At 38.0% G+C, this 27,425-nt stretch overlaps 1 protein-coding gene across 2 annotated transcripts; it reads left to right on the top strand.

The window, feature by feature from the left end:
- Positions 1-25,139, top strand: AKAP8L (A-kinase anchoring protein 8 like). Of its 2 annotated transcripts, none has more exons than XM_060764432.2 (13): positions 1-141; positions 9,753-9,785; positions 11,457-11,691; positions 14,356-14,815; positions 15,230-15,347; positions 15,505-15,548; positions 18,188-18,242; positions 18,629-18,737; positions 19,245-19,386; positions 19,767-19,872; positions 20,850-20,980; positions 22,225-22,320; positions 23,935-25,139. In XM_060764432.2, the coding sequence occupies exons 1-13, from the start codon at positions 129-131 to the stop codon at positions 24,295-24,297; spliced, it is 1,905 nt and encodes a 634-aa protein (XP_060620415.2). In that variant the 5' UTR covers positions 1-128; the 3' UTR covers positions 24,298-25,139. The 2 variants fall into 2 exon arrangements, with proteins under 2 accessions (XP_060620415.2, XP_060620416.2); XM_060764433.2 differs by having other exon boundaries at positions 2-141; positions 11,457-11,514.
- Positions 25,140-27,425: the final 2,286 nt, after the last annotated feature.

Below are 27,425 nucleotides of genomic sequence, written 5' to 3' on the forward strand. Positions count from 1 at the left end.
GACGAGAGTGGCCGGGAGAGTCGGGAGGCGGGGTTAGCACGGTACCGTTGCCGTCTGGCGCAGGAGGAACGGGTGTGTGAGGAGGAGCGGGCTTCTTTCGGGGCGCCTCGGAGAACAGCGCCGCCATCATGAGCTATTCAGGTGAGAGACTTGAAGGGAGGGGGGGGGATTCCAAAAAGGGGGCGGGGGCCTCCTTCTGTAGGAGGCGAGGCACGGTCGCGCCTCTCTATTTCCCTTTCCCACCCAGATAGGGCGGGGGGGGGGGGAGAGAGAAGGACCAGCCCATGTCAACATGAGGCGGGGGGGGGGGTTGTCCAGCGGCGTTTCAGGCCATTATCTCTTCGGATGGTTTTCCCTCCGCCCCGCCCCCTCGGCCTCATTGGCGTCTCCCAAAGGAGAGAAAGCGGCGCGCGCAGGGAGGGGGGGGGGAGGAAGGGAATGCGCCCCCCTTCCCTCGCGCAGAAGGAGGAGGAGAAGGGCGCCTGGCCTGCCTTTGCGGGAGCGCCCCGCCCCTTCCTGGGCCTGCGAGCTGATACAAGCGGGAGGGAAGGCGGTGCAGGGGAAGCCCTTGTCTTTTGTAGCCCTTGGGCCCGCCCCCTAGGCCCCCGGCGGGGATGCAGGAGGGAGGGAGCCAGGCCCACGCTCCCCCCCCCCGGAAATGGGTTAGAGCAGGCCTGGGCAAACTTGGGCCCTCCAGGTGTTGTGGACTTCAACTCCCACCATTCCTAACAGCCTCAGGCCCCTTCCTTTTCCCCCTCAGCCGCTTAAAGGAAAGGGCCTGAGGTGATATGTGATATGTGAGTAATGGTGGGAGTTGAAGTCCAAAATTTATTTATTTAGCAGTTTTGTATACCGGTCTTCTCATCTCCATCGAGGGACTCAGGCCAGTTTCCAACATCAATATTACAAACAATCATTAAAAACATTGTATTCCAAATTACTAAAACATTAAAAAGCAAAATACAGTCAAATAATTACAATGGTCAGTCGTCATAAAATCATTGTTCGTCGACATCCACCCATATCACAAGAACTTGACTCATTCTTCGAATGCCAGTTTCCAGAGCCAAGTTTTCACCTGTTTTCTGAACATCAAGATAAAGGGGGCAGTTCTGATCTCCAGTGGAAGGGAGTTTCAGAGTTGAGGGGCCACCACCGAGAAGGCCCTGTCTCTCGTCCCCACCAGACGCGCTTGTGAGGCCGGTGGGACCGAGAGCAGGGCCACTCCAGACGATATTAGCAATCTTGATGGTTCATAGGGGAGAATACGTTTGGACAGGTAAACCAGGCCGGAGTAGTTTAGGGCTTTATAGGTTAACACCAGCACTTTGGATTGTGCTCGGAAGCTAACTGGCAGCCAGTGGAGCTGGCGCAACAGAGGAGTAGTATGCTCCCTGTACCCCGCTCTTGTTAGCAGTCTGGCTGCCGCACGTTGGACTAGTTGAAGCTTCCGGGCAGTCTTCAGAGGCAACCCCACGTAGAGAGCCTTGCAGTAATCTAAACGGGATGTAACCAAAGCATGGACCACCGTGGCCAAGTCAGACTTCCCAAGGTACGGGCGCAGCTGGCGCACAAGTTTTAATTGTGCAAAAGCTCCCCTGACCACCGCTGAAACCTGGGGCTCCAGGCTCAGCGATGAGTCCAGGATCACTCCCAAGCTGCAAACCTGCGCCTTCAAAACACCTGGAGAGCCCAAGTTTACCCACACCTGGGTTAGATATACATATACACATACATAACAGTATACAGTACACGCACAGGAAACCTTTATCTGTGTGCACTCACTTATATAGAGACACACAAATAAATAATATCAATTCGTACATTTGAATAGCTCTTAAAAGGAATACTGAAGTCCAAAATTGTCTTGAGAATGAGACCTTGGCTTTCTGATTATTCTGTGTAAACACACATATATCTTCATAGATAGATAGATATAAAGACAGGCACATACATTCATACGGTTTGAGCATTTATTTTATTTATTTATCACACATCCCGCCCATCTCAACCCAAAAGGGAGCTCAGGGTGGCCTTACAAAGGCAATATTTTGATGCCATGTGTGTACAGATCATCGATAAATAAACAACACTTTAAAACATTGAAAACCAACCAATTAAAAACATCATATTAAACAACAATTTAACATCTCAAGTATCTCTTATTTGGGATGCCAAAATTCAAAATTGTCCATATGTTTGACTGAGAGCATGACACCTTTGCTTCCTGGTAATTCCATGGACACAAACTTTGTTCCATGTGCATATTTATTAAAATATGATATACCCAGGGGCGGCTCAACCCATTACGCAAAGTAAGCATTTGCAGTATAGTAGATTTTGCCCAGGGGCACTCTTGAGGCGCTCTTGGGGGAAAATAGACCTTGACATATGCGAGTTGTAGTTACTGGGATGTATAGTTGACCTACAATCAAAGAGCATTCTGAATTCCACCAATGATGGAATTGAACCAAATATGGCACACAGAACTCCCACGACAAACAGAAAATATATATCAGTGATTGGTTGGGGGGGGGGGGGGCAAAATACTGCTTGCTTACCGTTGAAAATTACCTGGGGCCGCCTCTGGATATACCATTGCCTCCTAAGTGCTCTCTCTCACACACACTCTCTATATATAGCATATATGATACGTAAATCAATTTCACGTTTAGACTTGCCATCTCTTAAGGGCTCTTCCAGGCAGGCCCAATATCCCAGGATCTGATCCCAGGTTTTTTGTTTATTCCAGATAATAATAATAACGTTATTTTTATACCCCACCACTATCTCCCCAAAGCAGTTTACATGTGGGACAGTTGTCCATAGAAACATAAAAGCAAAGCAATCCATAAAATAGGAGCATCATAAAATACAACAACCAAAATAAAAACACATTAAACATGGCAAAATAAAATGGAGTGCATTGGAACTCCTATCAGACCACATTCAAAATAACCCAATAACTGGATTTCTCAGGTGGACCATGTCAAGCTATGTAAGGACTGGGCAGGGATTGTGCAAATAGCAAACCATAGGACCAGAGCAGTGGATGAAGTGCAAAACAGAGTACTTCTAATTGCCTAGGGACTGCAAATATATGGCTAGGGACTGATCGTTTTCAAAAGCTAGCAGTTATCTGGCAGTGGGATATAATCCAGTTTAACCTGGTATCAGATCCTGGGATATAGAGCCTTTCTGGAAGGGCCCTAAGATATCTCATTATGTGTATGCCAATACAGGTATTTCAAAATGCTAAAAACACTTATGTTCCCAAGCATTTAACATACAATCAATTTGTATATGTGTGGTTGGATAAACACACATACATCCACTAAAATCAGTAGGGCATAAGTAATAAAATTAAGTGCTGTTGATGTCAACAAATCTTCAGAGAGGATCCTGACTATGAATGGTAGGCAAATGCCCCTGAAACTGCTTAAATTGTTTCATTCTTTTAGGATGCAAACTGCTTGTGCATACACCTTGTTTTGGTGTTTCTCAAACTCTGTTCATCATTCATTATCAGTGCTGTTGCTGGATCTTTGGAGATGTGGTTCCCAACCTGTGGTCCGTCCATGGACCACCAGTGGTCTGCAAGGATAAGAAAAAGTTGGGAACCACTGCTTTAGAATGTTATCAGTTACTCTTCTACCATAACTGAATGCAGATATGATTAAATGTTCAATCTCTGTTTTTAAACTTCACAGAAAGAAGTTGCACTTGAATAGTTTACATCCACTTAGGAGTAAAACAATATGCCTACTGTAGTAGTTTTTTTTTCAGTCTTGTGTGTATCATTGCCTCTGCGTAGGTGCTACAAAGTCATTTTCAGTATTTTCTAACCCAGACTTTGGTTATATTTTAACTTCATTCATGTAAGATCAATGGCAGGGACAAATAAGTGTACACTAGGAAAATGATAGAAGAAGGAAACATTATTGCAAAAATACATAAAGACAATTTTATGCACCTTCCCTCTGCATATAGAAATGTTGGCAGATTTTTATGTAGACTTTAAAAAAGATAATTGATGATGTAATGGGAAAATACAAGTGTGTACCTAAAACATTAAATGTTGTACAAAGCAAAACACGTGTCCATCCTTAACAGAAATGGTAACTTTACACAATTTTGACCCTTTATCTTTTTCATGAAGAGCTTTTTTTCTTCCATTATGTCTGGTTGTTGAAGGAGATGACTTCTTACAAATTTGTTAGAAGATTTAAATGGCAAATTAACCTGATTGTTATCTTGTGGGAAGCGGTGATTACTTTGATAGAAGCAGTGATTACTTTGAATGAAGACTTGCTTGCCTTGGGACCTATTGTTATGATTAGAAGTTCAAAGAAAAGTATTTGTGTCCTTGAGTATGAAAGAAGTCCTGTTGAGTAACACTAGCTATTTTTATGTGCTGGAAATAGAATGCAGTTGTGTTAACTGTGTATTGGTTTGAGTATGATACTTACATGAGAAAATAAGGTTAATATTGGTGAGGTAGGGGAAGGTTCATCATGGCAGTTTACTTATTCTGAATCTGATTTTATTTCAAAGAGAAATCTGCTTTAACCTGAGCAGATAATTTTCATTTGTTGCAATACCTATGCATTTCTAGTGAAACTGTCCCAGTCAATATCTACAAATCCATTATCTACAAATCCATCCAGTAATTTGTGTTGTCTTGCAGTAACATAAAAATGTAGATAATACTAATCAGATTCCCAAGAATTCATTTTTTTTTCACATTAGTTACAAAACATTATTCAGAGGGCAATTTTTTTTTTAAAAAAAGAACGCATTACTGTTTTATTTACAGCATATTGCAGATGTATTTAATAGCACGCAACTTTTTTCCGGTACCTGATTGATGCCAGATTAGAGATTTAGCTAATTTTCTGGGTAAAGACTTTAATACTGTATTTCTCTTAAACAGCGGGAAGCTGAGGCAGTGTTTAAATAATCATACAAAAATGGAAGTTAGGGATAGGGTTAAAGCAAGAGGTGTTATTACTCTGGAGTGACTCCTCCATTTTTTCCAAACAAAATCTGAAACTCTGAGGAGATACTGGGGGGAGGATCTTATATAAGAAATTGTCTCAATTTAGAAATCCATGATTTTACTCAGTAAAAATCTATAATGTGAAGGCTTTCTGTAAGACAGTTACAAAACTATAAATCTTGTATCCACTGTTGCCAGTTTCTTTCACATTGATGTCCTTATACAGTATATCTGTAGGGCTACAATTGTTTTAACATACAGCTAAATGAATATGGTTGTACTGCACTGAGCTAATACAGACATATGTGGTGCTGAGTAGCAAGTTGTAGTAATACTGTGTCATTCTGAAATTATTGTTGTTCAAATAATACTCCAAACATTGTTTAGATTCAAAATGAAGAAAGTACAACTTGTGGGCTCAGTGTACCCCAAGGTCAGGTTTTAGGTTTCCAGCCCCTCATCCCGTCGAAAACAAATGAAAAATAATCTACAAAAGGAGTGTGTGGAGGTTGCCAGGTCCCCTGCAACCATTGAAAGTCTTTATTTACCTTGAAGGTAAACCTGTACTTCCAGTTTAATTCCTGATTAAATAAAGCCTTCTCCAAGACCTACAAACATCATGAATTTCCTCCATTGAACACCTCAATTCAAAGAGTGAGTGTGATGGGGGCTAGTGTATATTGGCAGTTGCTTATCCTTGTCTTAGATCAGGATGAATAGAAGATTAAATTAACCCTCCAGAAGATTTTGAAAGGCCACATCCCACTGCTCCTACTGAAAAAACATGAGTGGGTATAGTGGGACTCCACACATAGTGAAAATGCCTCCCCCACCAGAGATAATGTTTGACCCCTGAGGGATTGTATATGGTAATGGGCCATACTCGCCCACCCCTGTCTTAGGTGGTAAAAAAATAGCAGTTTGCGGTTTGTTTATACAGCTTTGATTGTATATGACAATGGCGTGTATTCTACTTGGACTGATGTCCTATTCACACTTTCCTTAGACCCCTTCATACATTTCCTCATGTTGTAGTGACCCCCAACTATAACATTATTTTCATTGCTACTTCATAACTATAATTGTGCTACTGGATCATAATGTAAATGTCTGATATGCAGGATGTATGTTCACTCACTGGACCAAATTTGGCAAAAATACCCAATACACTCAAATTTGAATATTGATGAGGTTGGGGGGGGGGGGCGGCTGTTGATTTTGTCATTTGGGAGTTGTAGTTGCTGGGATTTATAGTTCACCTACAATCAAAGAGCATTCTGAACTCCACCAATGATGAAATTGAACCTATTTGTTTTTCTTATGTCATACTGATATATCTAAATAGAGGAGGGACAGAGCTTTTTCAGAATTAAGCAACAGATCTTCCTATTCCTCTTTGGATGACTCCTCTTCCAAGTCTTTTGCCTGATCTTTGAGCAAATGTTGCAAGAAATGCTGGAAACAAATATGCTTTTTGCCACCATTGTTCCATGGACAAGTCTGCAACTGCTCATGGAGCCAAGTGAGCAAAAACAGCCCTTAGGACTCCAGTGCCTCTGGAAAAATACTTCTGCCTATTCTTTTAAATTTTGTTTTGCACATTTCCAAAGACATATCTAAAACAAAGTGAAAGCACCATGAAGGTAAATAGGGGGGAAAGAGAAAATGGCAGAAAGATTAAAGTGACTTCCCATTTCCTTTTCAGTAGTTATTTAAGCATATAATCTGTCTATCTGTCTATCTATAACAGTGGTTCTCAACCTGGGATCACAAGATGTTTTGGGCTACAACTCCCAGAAATCCCAGCCAGTTTAACAGCTGTTAGGATTTCTGGGAGTTGAAGGCCAAAAACATCTGGGGACCCCAGGTTGAGAACCACTGATCTATAATCTATTAGTTCCTATCATTTATAAATTCTCTCCACTAGTGATCAAAAAATAAAAATAAATAAAAACATAGTTGTCTTCTATAAAGAGTCAATAAAGGGTTAGTAATTTTATGAAATCATAATATTAGCCTTAATATATCTCTATTAACATGCATTAGGGCATCTAGCTCTCAATGTCCATTTTTACAAGCAATCTGTTGTAATAAATATCTCAGATAGTAAGTTTTCTTTTTAAATAAGGCAACCCTCCCAACTTGTTTTAACTTAGCTATACATTTTCTCAAGAGCCCCCTGGTGGCTCAGTGGGTTAAACCGCTATGCTGCTGAACTTGCCGACCAAAAGGTTGGTGGTTCAAATCCAGGGAGCAAGGTAAGCTCCCACTGTTAGGCCCAGCTTCTGCCAACTTAGCAGTTCGAAAACATGCAAATGTGAGTAGATCAATAGATACCACTTCTGCGGGAAGGTAACGGCACTCTATGCAGTCATACTGACCGCATGACCTTGGAGGTGTCTATGGACAACGCCGGCTCTTCGGCTTAGAAATGGAGATGAGCACCACCCCCACCCCCAGAGTCAGGCACAACTAGATTTAATGTCAGGGGAACCCTTTACCTTATATATTTTCTCAGTATCTACTGTTCTAGCATAGCTATCAACCAGATTTTTTTAAAGGTATCATTGATCTCTTTTCTTATATATTGATCTGACTTATAGCTAACTTGTCTCTCATATACCATATATTTATATCTAACATGTTTTTAAACCATCTTTTAAAACTGGTTATATTTTAAAAAAAATCATTGTATTAGTATTTCCTGTTCATTAACGTTCTGTCTCGTATTAGATGTCATATATGTTATCTTCGAAAGAGACGTGGCCAGTCATTTCAATTTATTTCTTATAAATATATAAATCTCAAGTGAATTTTTTTCTCATATTTCAGCCACTGTTAAAAATACTTTGGATAAATAGATTATCCCATAGTCCATGACTATCCAGATTTTGGATAGTCTATGCACTTTCATGTCTTCTTTAATTGCATGGGTAAAATGCTCCACTTCTCCATTCTTTCTCCTTTTGTGTATGTGAAAGCACTGATGGTGCTTGCTGTGAGGCCGCCCTGAGTCCCCCTTCAGAGGTGAGAAGGGCGGATTATAAATATAGGAAATAAATAAATAAATAAATAAAATTGTTATTTCTCTAACTTCTAAATGCATCATTTTATCTCTGATGTAAAACCTTTGATCTTGATTACTTTTCCAGAAATATTTTCTTCTTTTTAATATGAAATGTTAATCTCATCAGGTTGCTCAATTTTTTCCCCAAGCTATCATACTGTTCATCTTTTTCTGAATATATTGAACCAGTCCATCTCAAATTCTTCCTTCTGACTGAAAACTGCAATTGTATATGTCTCTGTTTCTTCCCAAGCTCCCCTCTAACTTCCCTTTATCAGCATCTGATTGGTCAGCTCTCCCAACAGTCACCCCTTTCTATAGCCCTTCAAACATTTCTTGATCTTCTGAACAATCCTCCTACAAGTAAGCCTCATTTGCTTACCTAAGTGTTGTCATCTTTAATATCCTGCACATCAGTAAAGAAGTTGATTCCATATATGCTTCCTTTAAGCATTGTAGCAATTCCAGGTTGCAGCTTTACCTGCTATTTTGTTTGGCTAACAAGTACAATGTATCCCTTGATCAAAAACAATGTCTGTTCCCATGAAATCACTCAGCTTTTAAAATAAACCTTCTATTTCCACCAAAAAGAATAACATGTTTCAAACTTCATGATTTAAAACTAGCCCTTTCAATCTATTTTCTTAGTTCTTGGTCACTATGTTAATGCTGTCATGCAGAATCAAAAATCCTTTGAATTATAATGGGTAAAATTTAAGCAAGAATTACTGTATACCTTTGCTCTGGTGGCTCTCCCATGAAGGCCACTTCAAAGAATGAGGATCCTATGAATGTATTTTCTTTCGATGACTTCTTTTTAGCTCTCACAGACCTTGCTTTGTTTTTATCACAGCAAGTCTCAGTATTGGATTTCTGTGTAAGATTCCAACTTGACACTATCTCGTGAGTCAAGTGATGTCCATGATCGTCTGTCTTAAACTCACAGTTTGGATGATAAAGTAGCAGTCAATAATCTGGCTAGAATATCAATAGGGTCACCTGACATAAAGATGACAATGCAAAAATAACTTAGGTTACTCATAGAAGAACAAAGAAAGAGTCCTTGAGGTGTACAGATAGCCTCGCTTCTTGATGTGTCTTCAGTTTGGCTGTCAGGGAGGATGCTGTCACACTCGTATCTTTTATTATAAACTTGACAAATTAACTGTGATTAGAGCTATGTTTACTTGGGTTATTTTAGCATGTTATGTAAAACTCAGATTCTCCCAAAGTTTGAATGCTTCTTTTGGACAGTCCACTCTTATTGAGAATGAAAAACTGACTTTTTCTGGATGGTTAATGGTGGAACAAACAGTTCTTACAATTCATGTTAGTTTTGCACTGCCTCATTTTTAAAGTTAGGAACTCCTCAGAATTCCTCCTCATTCTTTTCTGTTTCTTCTCTCACTATCTTCACTGTTTTCTTTGATTAATTGGGTGTTTGTTTTTAGTTAAAGCTGGATTCAAGTCTTGTAACTAACTCCTTTTATGGGACATGCTTTTTTTGGCCTTGGCTTTCAAAGGGAGATATTAACCCTTCGTGGTAAGTTCAGGTCTCCATTTCTACATCCTGTTGTTTAGCAGGAAAAAAACATTGAAATGATTCTGCTGAATAACATTTTCTTTTGATTGTTTCTGGAATGTGTTTATAACTAGTTTTGATGCCAGTATGTATTTTCTCTTTAGGCTATGGAAACTGGAATTCCGGTACAAATAGAGGCAAGTACCATTAAATCTTATCAAAGTGCTTTATGGTTACAACTAAATGATATATATGTGGCCTGAGATATCATATTTTTCACTGGTTCCTTGTATTTTTGCATCATATTTATTTTTGCTCTTCATGTGCCTTTTCTTTGTTTAGTACAGGCAGCAAAACCTGCCCCCTTTTTTCAGTAATTGCTACTGCAAATGGTTTCTTGTGACAGATCTTTGACAATATGCAGAAACAATTAGAGAAGTTCATTTCTTTTTATTTCCTGTGCATTGTCTGAAAGGTTGCTAGAGCAAGTTTTAAAAATATATATAGTAAGACCCCCTATATACATGGTTTCATTTAACCATGCCTGGAGAAAATGGTTTCTCTGGGCTTTTGTTACATCCTCCATTGTGATTCTGTGGTTTGTTTCCATCAGAAGTTACAATATAGTTGTACTGAAGGACCTAGATCTCTTTACTCAGAATTCTCCTAATTACTTTAGTGGTACTTACAGGAAAGTCTGCATAGAATTACAACCACATCCTGTTCACTTAACTGACTATTCTCCAAATAAACGTATAAAGATAAATCATGTCCCATGGACTTATGAGTGGTTGTGCCATGGGAATCCACTCTCATGTATGCTCATGTCACAGTAAACCTTGTAGTTTCCAAGTAACCATGCATAGATTTATACTGTGTGAATTATGGTTATATTTCTTGTGCTTCCTTGTTGAAATTGGCACAACATTTCTTATTCAGAATTCCAGAAGCAGAAATGTTCTGAAATCCAAAACTTGTCCACATGTGTGGCTCGAACAGTGACACCTTTGTTTTCTGATATTTTGGTGTGCATAAACTTCATTCCATGCACAAAATTATTTAAAATATTGAATACCTACCTAAACACTTGATAATGCCACTGATAATGCCAAACTATGTAATAGTTTGAGCTGTTTTCTTGATTCTTCCTAGCCATTTAGTCAAGCCACAGTAGAGGCAAGTAATACATTTATATCGTTGTTGTTATTGTTATTATCTGGATAAGTGATGTAATGGTTTTTCTGCTTCTAAATTCTTTGTCTTGTTCTAAGATTGCATCAGAAATGAGACTGAATTGTCATAATTCTAGGCAGTGCTGATGTTTTGGCTGTTCCATTTGGGTTAAAAATGAGAGCAGGAAATCTTCTAGATGCTTTTGGAATATAAATAAATAAAGGGGGGTTAATACTAAAATTTTAGATTGCTGAGAGATACAGAAAAAGTTAGTCCCATATATTTTATTGTTAGCCACACCTGCTGTACCTTTAAGAGAGAATTATCATGGTGGAGATGGAGAATGAATTATTCCTATCCTTTAGAAAACAACTCAAAACATGGTTGTGGGACCAAGAGTTTGAACAATAGATGTAGCAATCAAGATTGAGACTAACTAGGTGACTTGACAATGGCTTGACCTGGACTATGATTTGAATTTTCGTGATTTTAAATGAATGTTTAATAATTAATGTATTACCGCTTTGTTTGATGGCATCAAATGGTTGCCTGCTGTAAACTGCCCTGAGTTCCTCCTTGGGGGTGAGAAGGACAGAATACAAATATTTGAAATAAATAAATAAACAGCCTTGCATTAGATGCTGATGTATGACAATCTCTACCTAATGAAAAAACATGTCTGCTTTATATTTCAGGTTACGAGGACTATAATTATGGATATGGATACAATCAGGATAACACTGGCAATTATGGGTATGGTATGGCCACTTCAAACTCTTGGGAAATGGCTTATTCAGATACAGATTATAACGCATCCACTGGCACCAGTGCTGATGATGTAATAGGAAAATTTAACCCACGCTTAGATATGGTATCTCATCTAGAAACTGACACGATGCAAAGAGGACATTATGGCTCAGGTGGAGACAGGTGAGTGTAGAGACAAAGGTGAATAGGTTTAGTAATAGTCATAGACCAGGCTGCTTTCTGTTTCTGAAAGGTTTGTTGGCCAAATATTGTACTGTTGTCTAAGAAGTGCTTCTTTTGATCTCTGAATAATAGAGTAATGGGGAGGGACTAGAATGAGCAAGGTGTATTTTTTGTATTTGGGCTTTATAAATAAGGTGCTCATGTATACCTTTGACTTCGGAATGCTTTGAGTTAGGAATGTATTTTTTGAATTTTAGTGTTTGAAGCAAAGGTTTTAACATATTTGTACATCATGCAAAAATAATGACCAAATATAACAATAACCCAAAGTGTGTGCTTCAGAATCCCATTGAAATTCATGGGACAAGTGCTTCTTTGGTCACAATAATTTTAATTCTCTGAATTTTGCCCCTGGAAACAGAGACAAAAATGAATAAACAGGGAATTCTGTAGATTGTTTTTTTTAGTGTATCTACCATCTTCCAACATTATTAATAAAATCTTCAAACTGAAGTTTGCAAATAAGGAATCCACATTTGGATTTATTTATTTTTTTTGCTGTCAAACTGGATTCATGGTATAATAAAGATATTAAAAAGAAGAAAAATAATTGCTTCAAATTTGACATTCAAATTTTAAAAATACTTATTCTTTGGTCAAATTTATACTTAATTTTTTTGGAATTGGCGTATTTATAAATTGGAATAAATTAGTTTTGTAGGTCTGCTTCTCTAGGCTGGTAAATTAGTCATTGCCATTCAATAGGATGTTTTTTAAATTTTGTTTTGATATATTTCTACTTGTTTTTTAGTTTGTCAGAAATGATCACTTTCCGTATATACTCTTTCATGTAGGAATTTGCTTGTTTTGCAGAGTTCCATATAGTTTTGTTGAATGAAGGCATAATACTTCTAACTGAAGTAACTAAAATACATAGCATTCTGTATTGCTTTCCTGTTGCACTGACACAGTTTATATCCTAACCGGAGCATTTTAATATTTCAAAATTACTGCTCAATAGATGTTTGTCTGCATTGTGTCATTTCTTAATTTATGTCACTGTCATAAAAATAGAAGCTAAAAGAGACAACAGAAATATGTTAAACAGAAATACGTTAAAAATGGACGCAATGTTGTCCTCATTCAAATGGCATATATTTCTTTTCAAAAATTGAATTGTTGTAGACACTTTTTGCCATAGTTGGATGGAAAGGATATTTCCATTTTAGGATTTAGATCTCACCCGCTTGAAGAGTTTTTAAGTATATAAGGTTTATTCTTCTCCAGATGGGAAATGCTCCCCCGAGATATTCGGTATGTTAAAGCTGCAGTGAAATGGATTTCTGAATAAACATGCCCTTCCCAGATGTCACTTTTGCCATACCTGATGGATATTAACCTAGCACTGTTCAGTTTTGCTTCAGTTATGTATAGTGAACCTAGATAAGCAGAGGTAGCTAAAAAATACAACGCAAAGCTGGAATTCTGTTTTATAATATTGGAAGATACTGTTACTAAAGTATTGTTTCATAAATTGCTGTGAGGATTGTGTGATTTGTAGATAGGATAAATGAGTTTTCCCTGATTATTTTTAGTGTTAAATTTTCTGTTCTCAGTTTTGAAGTCTCCTCCTCAGCCATTGTTTCCTTTTAGTGTCCTTGCTTTCAAATCTTTGAATCAAAGCTTGACAGTTGAATAGTGCACTTATATCATGTGCAGCGTGACTTTGTTTTGGTCTGTCATGGCAGCTAAAGCAGCATGCTGTCAGGAGCGACCTGAACTTGGCTTTAAAGTGTGTTCTTTCTGTCATAGAACCTAACTTACCACTCATTTTTATGACAATAGGTTGCACAATGGGTTAAACCCTTGTGCTGGCAGGACTGTTGACCGACAGTTGCTGGTTCGAATCCGGGGAGTGGTGTGAGCTCCCATCTCAGCTCTAGCTTCCCATGCGGGGACATGAGAGAAGTCTCCTACAGGATGGTAAAAACATCAAAACATCCAGTTGTCCCCTGGGCAATGTCCCTGCAGATGGCCAGTTCCCTCACACCAATAGCAACTTGCAGTTTCGCAAGTCGCTCCTGACACAAAAAGAAAAAAAAGTAACGTTTCTTTGCTATTATAAAATTATCCTTTTAGTGGGGTAGGTGTAAGGTAAATTGTCGAAATTGCACATTATAATAGACATAGAACACAGATGGAATTGTTCACATACTTTCCTTCTCTATCATAATAGCAGTAGGTAAAACAACCTCTGCCTTTTTTCAAATAATTGAGGAGAACTAATCTTGTAAAGTTGTACTTCAGAACTTCTGTTTAATTTAGCTGAATATCAAAGGGGACTGGTGTAGAAGCAAGTAATAGATAAAATGTAAGAATGTTTGGTAATACCCCAGATTTAAAGCTGTTGGGTAGCCTAATTAGAGTGCTATGTTTTTTCCCCCCTTGCTCTGTGCTCCCCTTAGTGATGATCCTTCCATTGCCCTATCTTCCTGCAGCATTATACAAAGGAAGGCTCATGAGTTCAAATCTCAGCTGAACTTTGTTTCGATCTAAGTGGATCTAGAACTGTTCTGGAATGAATTTTTATTTCTTGCCTGATGCTTTCACGCAGTTCTCTATGTGCTACTGACAAGGTTCCTTGCTTGCTGTGCAACTTTGCAGGTATGATACATATGAGTCCTATGACTCAAGGTCATCAATGAATGACCGTGATCTGTATAGATCCGGCTATGATTACAGTGAGGCTGAACATGACACCGACAATGCCTATGAAGGCCACTACGACAACTCCTATGGGAACCGCAGGGACCAGTACCACAACCGAGCACGTGACAACTTTGGCCACCGGGGTCAGAACTGGACCAGAGATGGGCGAAATAACAGACCCATGGCATCTGCATATTCTGGACGAATGGGTGGACAGTGGAATGAACCGCCCGGGCCAATGGGAGGACGGGGCTATGGCCCCAATAGGCCCCCGCCTCTTTTCTCCCACAAAGTATTCCCTGAATACAACATGTACCAGGGAATGCGAGGTTTCTCTGGCAACATGCGCTTTGGAGGTGGCAACATGAAACAACGAATGAGGAGAAACTGGAAAATGTGGGATGCAGATTTTAAAGTAAGTACCCCCATGTAATCTTCCGTCCCCTATTTTCGGTCTTATTTTAAAGGGCAGCCGTCAGCAAGAGGCATTGCCCAGAGTCTGTTGCAGAAGATTCTCTTTTGTAACTTCGTTTACTTTTTCAGTTTCTGACATTTGTCTGACACTTTTGTTTTAAGGGTTTTTTTAAAAGGTAAAGTTAATAAGCAGTATGTTGCAATAGCATCAGAAGGATTGATAGAAACACCTTAGTCATAACTAAGAAATGTGAGCTGGTATTGTCTGGGGAAGTTTTGTATGAAGTAGATCAAGAGAGCAGGACTGATCCTGATGTATGAAAAGTATGTAGAAAACTTAGAATGTGGCTTAATGTACCTGGTTGCTGCTATATTGTGCTTTGGGTTAAATATATGCTTGTCTGTCTCTCCATAGAAAAAAAGAATAAAGAATGAGCCAACAGGGAATAAGCGAAAACAGGGCAACAATTCTGATGAACCTGACAGCAAGGCAGCTAAAACGGATGGCTCTGATAACTCAGATTCTGATAATGGTGAGAGCATTCTAATGAAGTTTCTCCAGAGAGGGTGGGAAGAGAAAATTGTCTTCTATACACAGTAGCTTTCATTTTTCAGTAATAAAACAACAGTTGATTAATTTTTCAGTTGTTTTTTATTATGTATAGTCACCTGATACATTGTTCTTTTCAGAAGAGAGTCCTGAAGGAGAAGCTGCTGAAAAGGGGTCTAAAAATGTGAGTCTCAATTTAATAATGCAGACTGTTTTAATGTTTGTTATAATGTTTTTATATTATTTTTATAATATGTATATTTATTCCTTTTCTGTTGTTGGCACTGCTGTGCTGGTTGGTAGCTGCCCTGAGTCCCTCTGCGGAGCTTGAGATAGGACAGGATACAAATGCCCTAAAATAAATAAATAATTTTCCCTGCTTCATAAAAAATAGGAACAAGGGTTGGAAAGAAAATTGTTACTTGGTCCTTTGTCAGGTGGGTCTATATATAGTGTGATCAGGTATAAGTGGATATTTAAAAGACAAAGCTGGTTTAACATATTTTGGTGGACAGTTGCATCCTGCATCTCCCACTAAGAAAAAAGAATCATAACAAGATTGTTATTACTTCCTTGTCCTTTAATGGTTCTTAATTTACTACCTGGGGCAGCTGCTTCAAAATATGACAGCTTACATGTTGTTGTTGTTGTTGTTGTTGTCGTCGTCGTCGTCGTCATCATCATCGTCGTTATTCCTCCCTTTCCCCTTTTAATCAAGATCATTAAAAACAATGTAATTTAAAATATTCTAGATGCATAAATGGACATACTAGAACATATAACTATTTGATTCAGCTAATTGAAAGGATGCATGTAGTACAAAATAAAATACCTTCCAAGCAATTAATGGTGAACTGGCTGGGATTTTTGGGAGTTGTAGGCCAAAAACATCTGGGGACCCCAGGTTGAGAACCACTATTATATTTTCAGTGAGATACAGTCCTGCCCTTCATTATTTCTTACTCATTTTTCCTTGTGGATTAAAATTCTGCTTTGGAAGGATTCCCAGTTCTCTAGAAGTGATACTGAGGAGGAGGGATTATTGTTATTATTATTATTATTATTATTATTATTATTATTTGTAGTATTTGTATACCGCCCTTCTCAACCCCAAATGGGGCTCAGGGCGGTTCACAGCAACAATTCAATGCCATCAATAAAAAACAGTGTAAAACATTAAAATTGGCCCTCCCCTGATAAAGCATTAGACATTATTAAGCACATCACATAAAGTAACATCACATATCACACAAAGACATAGCCGTTGTCTGTAAACAGTCCTGGGTCATGGCACTTTCAACTTTCCCTTTAAATATTCTTATGATGGGCCGAATGCTTGGTTCCACAGCCACGACTTTAACTGTCTCCTAAAGGTCAGGAGGGAGGAGGCCGACCTGATATCACTAGGGAGAGATCTTCCTCTTTTCAGATTTTCTGGTGGTATTTTATTGTTAGTACAGGAAACTACTTGTATTTTGGACAGAATTATAGCAACTGACTTTTTAGTGGTTCACCTTCTGGTGAATGTGACATTAATGGTTTGCTAATAATGCCAAAGGTCTTGAACCTGAAGACTGACTCGAGCAGTGAGAGAGTGTGAATACAATAAATATTTACTGTGATGCTAACCTGTTGGAATATCTAGTAAAAAGATAGCTGATGGAGCTATCATGGTGGTGTGGAGCTTTTGTTACCCACAATTGGCAGTCGTAGATATGCATAGCAGTAACACTTGGTTGGTGTGGTGTTTGTCTTCACAAATACAAAAAGGAACCCTTAAGTAATGTTGATAGGGGGAGGGCAGAGAGGGACAGTAGTCCAGCAGAATATGGGACCGGAAACAAAAGCAATGGATCCTTTTAGTACTCAAATAAAGTGACAAGATTACTCAGATTCTTTGTAGATCATATTGGCACCTGTGCATTGTGAATTATCAGAATTAAACAGTTTCACCCTGCTCTGCCATGTATATATCAGGTGCCATCATGCAATCTGTTCTTCTGATTTTGTGGCATTAATAATAAATATTAAGCTCCTATCCTATAAATAAAGGGCAGGAATGACAGATTGTGTTGGTAGAGACACAAGTTCTTAATGATATCATCACATTCTGCTATACTGTTAGTAAATGTTAACTTTGTTTTGCTGTGTTGAATATACTGTATCGGTTGCACACATACTGTATGGACATGGTTTTTTGTGAAAGCCCCAAATCATTCTGTAGACAGCAACACCTCCTGACTTTTTATCTATTTATTTAAAAATAAATAATGCTTAGCACCAAACATTTTACATAAATATACTTTAATAAAATATATAGACAATATACAAAGTATTAGACTTTATGTGGTTAGTGAAATACCATAGATATTAGACACAGAAGGTTTTCATAAGTTAACATATTTCTAAAATACACCTAAACTAAAAGTAAGCTTAACAGTAAGAATATGTTGAATTTCTAATACTTAAAAATGATTTTTCAATGACAAAGCTTTATTTCAGAAGTGGTGTAATATTGGCTGTAAGTGGTGTAATATTGGCTGTAAGCTTTATGCTTCAGTGTTCTTAATAATAATAATAATAATAATTATTATTATTATTATTATTATTATTTCATACCCACCTCTCCTCACGGCTCGAGGCAAGTTACAACATTGCTAAAACACATAATCAAAGCAATAATCATTTAAAAGCACTTCATAGAATACACATATTAAAATAAATTTCCATAAAATACATATTAAAATACACAAAACAAAAATTAGACATAGAACGGAAGTTTAAAATTCATCATTAAAACTGTCTGGGTTAATTATGTTATAGGAGGGAGAAGGAGAAGGTGGTGAAGATGAAGAAAGGAAAGGAGACTCTGAAAAAGGCAAGTCTAAATCTCGATGTGTTCTGTCTTCTTAGCAAAGAACTTATCTTTTTTTCATGGGTATCTGTAGATTGCTGCCAGGTCTGTATTGTAATCTAAGCTCATATTATAAAAATTGGTGTTCTGCTTGTTTCTGAGAAGATAATTTTTTGTTCTTCCAAAATTAATGTTTTCTTGAGAAGCCATAGTTGTTCCACTACCTATATGTTTATTTTCCAGCATTTATTTTCCAACAGTTGTTATTCCAACTATACATCAGGAAACTTTGCCACCCTATACAGCATAAGGCATGACTTATCTAAGATATTGAGACTCAGAGTCTAGGGTCTACTTAGGTAAAATCTCTCAGTAATTATCTATTTAATCTGATTATTTATGACATATAGGAGCTCTGACAATTCAAGAAGAGATAAGTCAGATCAAGCGCAAATTGCAAGCTGGGAAGAAAACTCAGGAGAGGCAAAGGAAAAGATACCGTGATCGTATGGTAGAAAGGTAAGCCTCTTCCCTAGCTGACTGAGTGGCGCACTAGTAGATAGGCTCCGGGATTGTGGTTCACATGTGTGTGTGTGTGTGTGTTTTTGTTTGTTTTTGTTTTATGATACAATGCTTCCTTATATTTGTATACATTAAAAATTCTCAATTCTTGACAAGTCAGTTGCACTTTTCAAGAAATTATTGAAGGCACTGTGGTTAAAAAAAGAACTGTTCCTCAAAAAGAGAAACAAACTGGTGCTTATTCAGCTCCTCGGTGAATTGTGAACCGTTTGGGGAATGACTTGCAGAGCTGGGGCAGGTAATCCCAGTAGTTAAAAACTGTAAATCCTGTGGCTGATCTAAAAAAATATACCAAGAAGAATACTTTTGTATTGTTTGGTAAACACGTGGAATATATTGTGTTTCTGTTCTACTGTGTGTTGTGTGGCTATGTCATCTTGGCTAAAATTATGTGGAACAAAACTCTATATTCAAGTCTTTTCTTTGTCTAATGTGCCCGAACAGGATTCAGTTTGTTTGCTCATTGTGCAAATATCGTACTTTCTACGAGGATGAGATGACCAACCATTTGGAGAGCAAATTTCACCAGGAGCACTTTACTTTTGTTGGAACCAAGCTGCCCCAACAGACAGCTGATTTCCTTCAGGTGACCTTGTTATTTTCTTTCAAAAGTTGCCTTCTAATTTTCTTAAGAGGCCAATGTAAAACATTGTTTTATATTTTCTAGTAACACTTTCTTTGAAATATTTCAAGTGGGCCTCCAAAAAAAGCATGAGAGCACCATCCATAAAATATGGTTCTGCATTGACCTTGCTTGTATTTTTATCATACTACTGACTGCCTTGTATGTTTTTGAAAATAACTGAAAGGGATGGAAAAATCTCATGCATGAACACATTACTTGGAAAGAAAGGATAGGGGCAGAGTTTTGTTTTTGTGGGATCTTAACACACTTTACAATTGTTTATAATTGTATTTTGTGTTCACTAGTATTGCTGAGTATTCATGAGCTTTTCTACAATGTAGGAATATGTTGCTAACAAAACGAAAAAAACAGAAGAGCGCCGTAAAGCAATTGAAGATATTAATGCAGTTATACAACAGATTTATAAAGACCAAGATCTAACGCAGGGTATGTATCATGCTTCTGATCAGTGCAGAGTTGAACATCTCCTAAAGTTCAGCTGTCAAGTGATACATTGCCTTATTTCATGGAGATCTGCAAGTTTCAGCCAGATTCAGTCTGTCTCAGACCAACCTGTCTTTCATTCCCAATATTAATTTAGCCATTCTAAGAACACAGGAACTGAGCCCCACATCCCTGCAAGGCATGACTTGCAGGAAAAATTGCACAAATTAGATATCAGGAGAGCCATTGAAATATATCTTGGGCACACAGAGCCATACAGAGCCTCCAGGTCTTTCATTGTCTTCTTCTAGATGTCTTTGTTGGGGCTCAAGGTGTCCAAAAGCACCACGAGAAGAAGGGTTAAAGCATGTTTTGCCACCTGTGAACAAGCTGGGAAACCTGTGCCTGGGAGCATCACAGTCCACTCCACTGAGAGCAAGGCCACCTTTGCAGCCTTCTCTGCAGCCCATCTCCTGTTGATACCTGCAGGGCAGCCACATTAAGTTGAACATTGCCATGTAGATCTATTTGTCTCGGCCGACGCATCCAACTCAGCCCCATGTGGCCCTCTGACAACATCTGGAGTTCCATCTCCAGCAGCTCCCAGCCATTATTACCGAGTTAGCTTGGATATATTCCAATCCAAGGTGTCATCTATGCACTACAGGAGAAAAAGTAGTTGGCATTTAGAGTGTGCAGAGAACATTTACACAAAATGTCCATTTCACAGCAAGTACAAACTGTTCTCTTTTGCTAAAGGAAGAAAGCGTGACTTCTCTTCGTTCTCCTTGGTGTGTATCAGGAACTTTGTTCTTCTGTTCCATTATAGACTAGTAGCCATGGTAGTGGTATTGTGGGAACCTTAAGCAAGCTGTGGTGATTCCAGACCCTTTACATGATTAAGTCTTGGGAAATGTTGATACTTATTAGATACTGCATATTTTACTATAGAGCATTATATGTGCCTTTCTTTCCCTCAGACATAGGCATGGAGCATTTTGTAAAAAAGGTGGAGGCTGCTCACTGTGTTGCATGTGATCTCTTCATCCCAATGCAGTATGGAATTATCCAGAAACATCTTAAGTCCATTGATCATAATCACAATCGCAGAGTAAGTATATATACTGAACTATTTGATGAAGGCAACACATTGGCAGGGTTGAACAGTCACTTAATGAATGTTCATAAGACAAGCAAACAAAGTTTATTGATTAGTCCATTGAATGCATCAACATTAAAGACAAAAACATACACAAATAGACAATAATCAGTATCCTAAGACTCCCATAATAGTGTACTAACATACATTCAAACTTGATTAGGTTAAAAGGTAATGAATGTTCATAAGGCAAAGGAATATGTATCCTAAAGAAACTGAATCAGAATATGTGCAGATATTGATGGTTTTCCACACTAATACCATTCATAAGAAGCAGCAGTACTGATTTATTTAAAGTATGTATCTTGCAGCCCTCAGTATAATTACTCATGAGATGGCAACATACCTTCTAATGACAATTCTTTAATTACCGTTATTTCTTAGGGGACAAATGCATCTTAATCTTGTGTTGTATTTCTGGTAGTTACTGAGATAAGTGTTGTGTACATGCCACAGATAGATGTACCTTTGGCGCAGCTGGCTGGGTATCAGCTGCATTAAGATCACTACTGACCGAAAGGTCATGAGTTCGAAGCCAGCCCGGGTTGGAGTGAGCTTCCGACCAATTTTGTGTAGCTTGTTGTCGACTTTTGCAACCGAAAGACAGTTGTATCTGTCAAGTAGGAAATTTAGGTACCACCTATGTGTGGGGAGGCTAATTTCACAAATTTATGAGGCCATAAAAAATCTCCAGCAAAGGGGAATGTGGAAAATACTTCATCAGTGTCGCAGATGGACGGTGAAGTGACAGCTCCCCTGGTGGCCAGAAAATTAAATAGCCTCTGACTGTTTGTCTATATGTGTTGTGTGTCTATGGCATTGAATGTTTGCCATGTATGTGTACATTGTAATCCGCCCTGAGCCCCCTGCGGGGTGAGAAGGGCGGAATATAAATACTGTAAACAAACAAACAAACAAACAAACAAACAAATAATACATTGTCATGTATGAATCTCCCTTTAGAAACTTGGTTGCATGTGAATATCACACGATGCTAAGGGATGGATTCTAGTGGTCAGAAAGCTAGTTTGTATCATGTTACATTGTATCTTGCTACAAACTAAACATATTACTTTAAGGAATGCATCTTTGTACTCACTTTTCATTAGACACCTACTGACTGAAACAAACAGCCTTTTGCCATTAAATATTTATTTGGTACAGGCTGTTATGTCTTTCTGTATTTTGTCTTCCAGGCTACAATGGAACAGTCCAAGAGATCATCATTAGTAGTTGCAAGAAGTATTCTTAACAATAAACTTATCAGCAAAAAGTTGGAGCGGTATCTGAAGGTAAACATATATTCTGCAGTAAGCATGTGTTTTCCAGAAATGCACAACTCCAGGCCCTCTGAAAGCTACTTATACATTTCACTAACTAGGGTTGTGCTGTATTAAAATTATTTATTTCTGCAAGGGAGAACAAATCATTTAATCAGTTTCCTCTCTACTACTAGATGTTTTCAAAACTTTCTTGTTTTTAATGGGAATCTTGACTGGAGAGAAAGTGGATTTCTTTCTGTGCACACCCTTTTTTCTCTTTATTGCTTCAACTTACTGTTCACTCTTTTTCTTCTTCACTCTGCTGTCCCTCCTTTCTGAGCTCTTTTTCTTTCCATTTCTCAAAGGTATGTTTATCCCTTAGTTACCTTATCTTTACCTTACCTTACAGTATTTACAGCATCACAAAATGCTTTACTTTGCCTGATGTCTGTATATCTTTCCTTTGCCACATCTTTGTGTATATTTGCTCTTTTAGTACCTTATTACTACTTTTCACTGTATGCTTTTGGATCTGGATAGCAGAGGACCAATGCAAGCATAGTAACACAGCCATTCTCTCCCTCCCACCCCATCCTTGAAAGGGTTCAGCAGATCTTAAAAGTCTGCAAAAATACTGGAAAAGGTCACACATTGTTGCATATTTATGATTTGTTAAAGATCAATTAAACAAATGGGAAAAAACACAATAAACACATGGTCATGCTTTTGTGTATTTTTGTGGTGAGTTTAAAAAGTTTTTCATCTGACTCTGTATAAGTGCTTAAAATCGGCTTTCCACCATTCCTTCAGTTGGACTTTGGTACAATTATTAGGGGTGGGAGTGGAGGTTGACAATACAACTACTTCATTATTTTTAGTTATCTCACGGTAGTTTTAGCTCCAGATTAAACAATGATAGTTGTTTAAGTTGCAGTATATTTTTTAAAAGTCAGTAATCATATGCATTTTCCAGTGAAAAGTTAGACTAAAAATCAAGAAATGTCAATTGAGAACATATGCTATTAATGCATGTTCCTACCAAAACAAAAATGACAGGAATTGTATAGTTCCTAAAAAATATCAGTCTCTTCTGATGGTATCTCAATCATTATTATTGCCATTGGTTACGTTTATGGAAACTGGAATTCAACAAAACACGTAAGAGCTTTGATTCACCATTTCTGGCTTAAACCAAGGCAGAAAATTGTCTGAGTACAGTATTCTCAATATTATATAACAGGGATGGTAAAATGCAGTCACACCACAAGTTGGCAACACCTAGAAAAATGAAATTATATAGAATCACACTCCAGGAAGCACGTCTCTCCCTCAAAATTCAACACTGGGTTCAAAAAGAGTTTTAATAATGTTTCTGTAATGGAAAGAAACTTCTGAACAGGAAGAGTGTCTATGGTTTGTGATGTGTCTGGGCAGGTGGTGGAAAATTGCTCCTTGGACCTTCCAAAGTTGCCCACATTGTTGCACTGTTGTTTTCATGTGCTTGTTCCATTACATCATTTCATTTTTTTATCCAGCTCTCTATTAGTATTAGTGCACACTTCTTTCCACAGTTGGCAAAAATAAATATTGGTAAATAAAAATAAATGAACAGTGAGTTCTACATGGCTCTGTTTTTGTTTTCAGGGTGAGAATCCTTTTACAGATGACCCTGAAGAAAAAGAGGAGCATGAGGAAAGTGAGGCAAGAACAAGTGGGGTCATGGAGGAAGGAGCTGCTGAAGGTGAAGAAAACAAGACAGAAGAGGAAGCTAAAGGCGGTGACAGTCTGACTGAGGAAAATCCAGCAGAAGAAGGCAATGCAGAAAATAAAGATGGTGAAGGTGAAGGAGGAGAACCGTCAGGACAAATGGAAGAGTCGAACTTGAAAACATCCCAGGAAGCCCTTGCAAAGGAGCAAGAGCATGATGATGATAATGAGGAAGAAGAAGAAGAGGAAGAAAGAAGAGGAATCATTCCATCAGAAGAGATGGAACCACCTGATGAATGAACTTGTGAAGAAAATAAAAGCATTTTGAGACTCTGCATTAAAAATTTTAAAACCATAACTGTATTTGTGACACTTCATGGCACGCAGCTTTTGGTTCCCATTAACTACATTTCACCTAGTTACAGCACTTGAAAGCCTTTATCTATAAAGTGTTTTTGGAGATAGCTTTTTTAACCAAATCTTCATTGTATTAGATAGACTTTGTGCAGTACAATTTTTAAGTGGCTTTGTACTAGGATAAATACTTTTTTTTTTTTTTAGTAAATAATCAAAACCAAATTCTGTTTATTCGCCTGTACCATATTACAACCTGGGAAGATAAACATCCTCTGGGCCTCTCTTTAATTCTGTATATAGTTGAAAATGGTTTTGTTCCCTAGGTAGCCTTGTCTGGAAATGTCAGTAGCAGAGTTCTGAGTTTTAAATTTCTTGCAATTCAAGTAACTTCCATGGAACTGTAGCATTCATTTGTCCTTTTTCTTTTAATATACAACTCTTAATACTTTGGAGATCAGCACAATAGTTTTGCAGTGCTTTTATTTAAGGTGAATATTTCCAAGGAGTGGAGATAAAGCACTATACTACCTATATGTGTGGATTTCTGAAAGAAGCAGCATGTAATAGATGTTCAGGAAGTCTGAGAGAGGGGGAAATGTATCCTGGCACCTTCTTAAAAAGCAGTTTGGTATTACTTCTTTTGAGTTTTGTCCAGACAATGTTTAAAGGACATCATTGACACTACTTGGCTTAGATTGCTGTTGTGTAAAGGAAGGCTACAGTAGGCCATATGGAACCTATCAATGAAGAGTGTTAAAGAAACATTAAATATTCCCTTCAATGCAGTGCTTCACAGTTGTCTCATTGTAAAACCTTCCACAGTTCATTCTTGAACAGTGCGATACTGCTTCACTGTGCTACGGGGAGGAAACTGGCAATAATGCCATAGATTTCTTTTAATTTCACCAACCTCTGTAAAACTGCTCACAAAGGAATAGTCGTACAACTGTCACTGCTTCATTCATTCTCAATGTATTATCCTGTGCTTTTGTGTGTATGTGTGTGTACATGCATTTTTCTTGCAGTAGAAATCAACCGGAAGAATATCATGGACATGTTTTTATGCTCAACTGCTACATCAGACAAGGCAGTGATAAATGAAGGAACTGTTGTAAGTGGGGCAAAAGATTTGGTACCACCAAGCACTCTGCTGCCTTCAGCTCTAGATCACTGCTTCTTAAACTGTGGGTCCTGACCCCAAATGGAATCATCTTAGCTCCACGTTGGGGATCCCATAAAATTGGTTACAGTAAAAAAATATATTCATTTACACAAACCTATTGTGCAATGTTTGCCGTGGATGCCACAAAAATGTTTCAGGTGCACTTCATTAAAAGGAAAATCAACCCTTGCAGATGCTGATTTATTATCAGTAAATGTTTGTTTTTTTATACCTGTTTTGCATATCTATATACCTGGGATCACGTAAAAATTCTTGGATCAAAAGGGGTTGTGAGTGAAAAAGGTTTAAGAAGCCTTGTTCTAGAGCTACTATATGCCAGTGAAAGACATATGGAAGAAGATATTGTGAGTCAAATGTGAAATGTACTGGCATCTACAGGAATAGAAATATTGAAGAATAAAGCTTTTCCTTCAAAATGTGTAACTACTGGAGTAGCCCTGACCTATCCTGAAATGTGAGATGTTTTTGAAAATAAATTGCAAATACAAAATTACCAGTAACAAGCATCTTGAAAAATGCTTACTGTTTAAGAAAAGAACATTTGGTAGGCTTTTGTGTAGGTTGTGTAGGTTCTGTTGCAATGACTAACAATGACAGAGGTTGCTAGGACCAAAGTCAAGGTAGGCAGCCTCTGTTCTCCAGTCTGATGGCCTGCAACTTCCATCATGAAGCCTAATCCTGCATATTTTTTTTGAAAGACAACGCAATATTAAGGTACAACTTTATTGAGATTTTTGAGTAATAGATAACTCATTACATTTTTAGTAAACATGCACAGGATGAGGCTATTTGTTTCTCTACAAGAATGAGATGAAACTTTTCTGCATTATATAGTAACATCAGGTACGTACATTTATTTCTCAATGTACTTAACAAATATATGACTTAGTTTAGTGCTGAATTTTTCAACTGATACCCTGGGGACTTCAAAAGTTCTTACTTATTGGGTGATTGGGGGGGGGGGGGGACGACAATTTTTGCTAAGGAATCATAACATTTCTTCTGGTGCTGCAGCGGGTTAAACTGCTGAGCTGCTGAATTTGCTGACCAAAAGGTTGGTGGTTCGAATCCGGGTAACAGAGTGTGCTCCCGCTATTAGCCCCAGCTTCTGCCCACCTAGCAGTTAGAAAACATGCAAATGTGAGTAGATCAATAGGTACCGCTCCAGTAGGAAGGTAATGGCGCTCCATGGAGTCATGCCGGCCACATGACCTTGGATGTGTCTACGGACAATGTCAGCTCTTTGGCTTAGAAATGGAGATGAGCACCAACCCTCCGAGTCGGAAACGGCTAGACAAAGTTAGTTACAATACCTGCTAATAAAAATAATTTTGTTAATCAAAAACCACTCAAGATTCTAATCATGGGTCTCTTAATATTTTTAATTAGAGACTCCTATGCTATTATATTGGGCCTTCCACATTTACAGAGGTTAGGGGGATAGGATCCCCTTAAAGGTGGAAAAAACATTAATTTAAAAACATCATTTTTCCTCTGAGCAAAAAAATCTAGGAACCCATTGGTTATCTAGTATGACTCTATGATCAACTTCCATCAGATTCCTAGAGAGACTATTTTAATTAAATCTGCAAAAGTCAAACTTGGGAATGTGGATGGCCAATTGCACTTAATTTAAGGCTAATAGATAGAAGACTGAGTGAGTTGTGTTAAAATAATTGATTTTACTAAAGGCCCAGGATATTGCAAACATTTCTGCTACTCAGATTTTTTGGGTACAGATGTATGAGCAGAAGAAAGGATATCTCTGTGGAAGAGGGAATAAATATAACAGCAATTCTGGATCTACAATAATTTCTCAAGAGGAAGTTTTTTTTGGAACAGGATGTCTGAGAGAAAGGTCTTCTACCTAGCTCTGATTAAAATGGTA

The sequence above is a fragment of the Anolis sagrei genome, chromosome 2 (assembly GCF_037176765.1).
Source record: "Anolis sagrei isolate rAnoSag1 chromosome 2, rAnoSag1.mat, whole genome shotgun sequence".
NCBI classification, from domain to species: Eukaryota; Metazoa; Chordata; class Lepidosauria; order Squamata; family Dactyloidae; genus Anolis; species Anolis sagrei.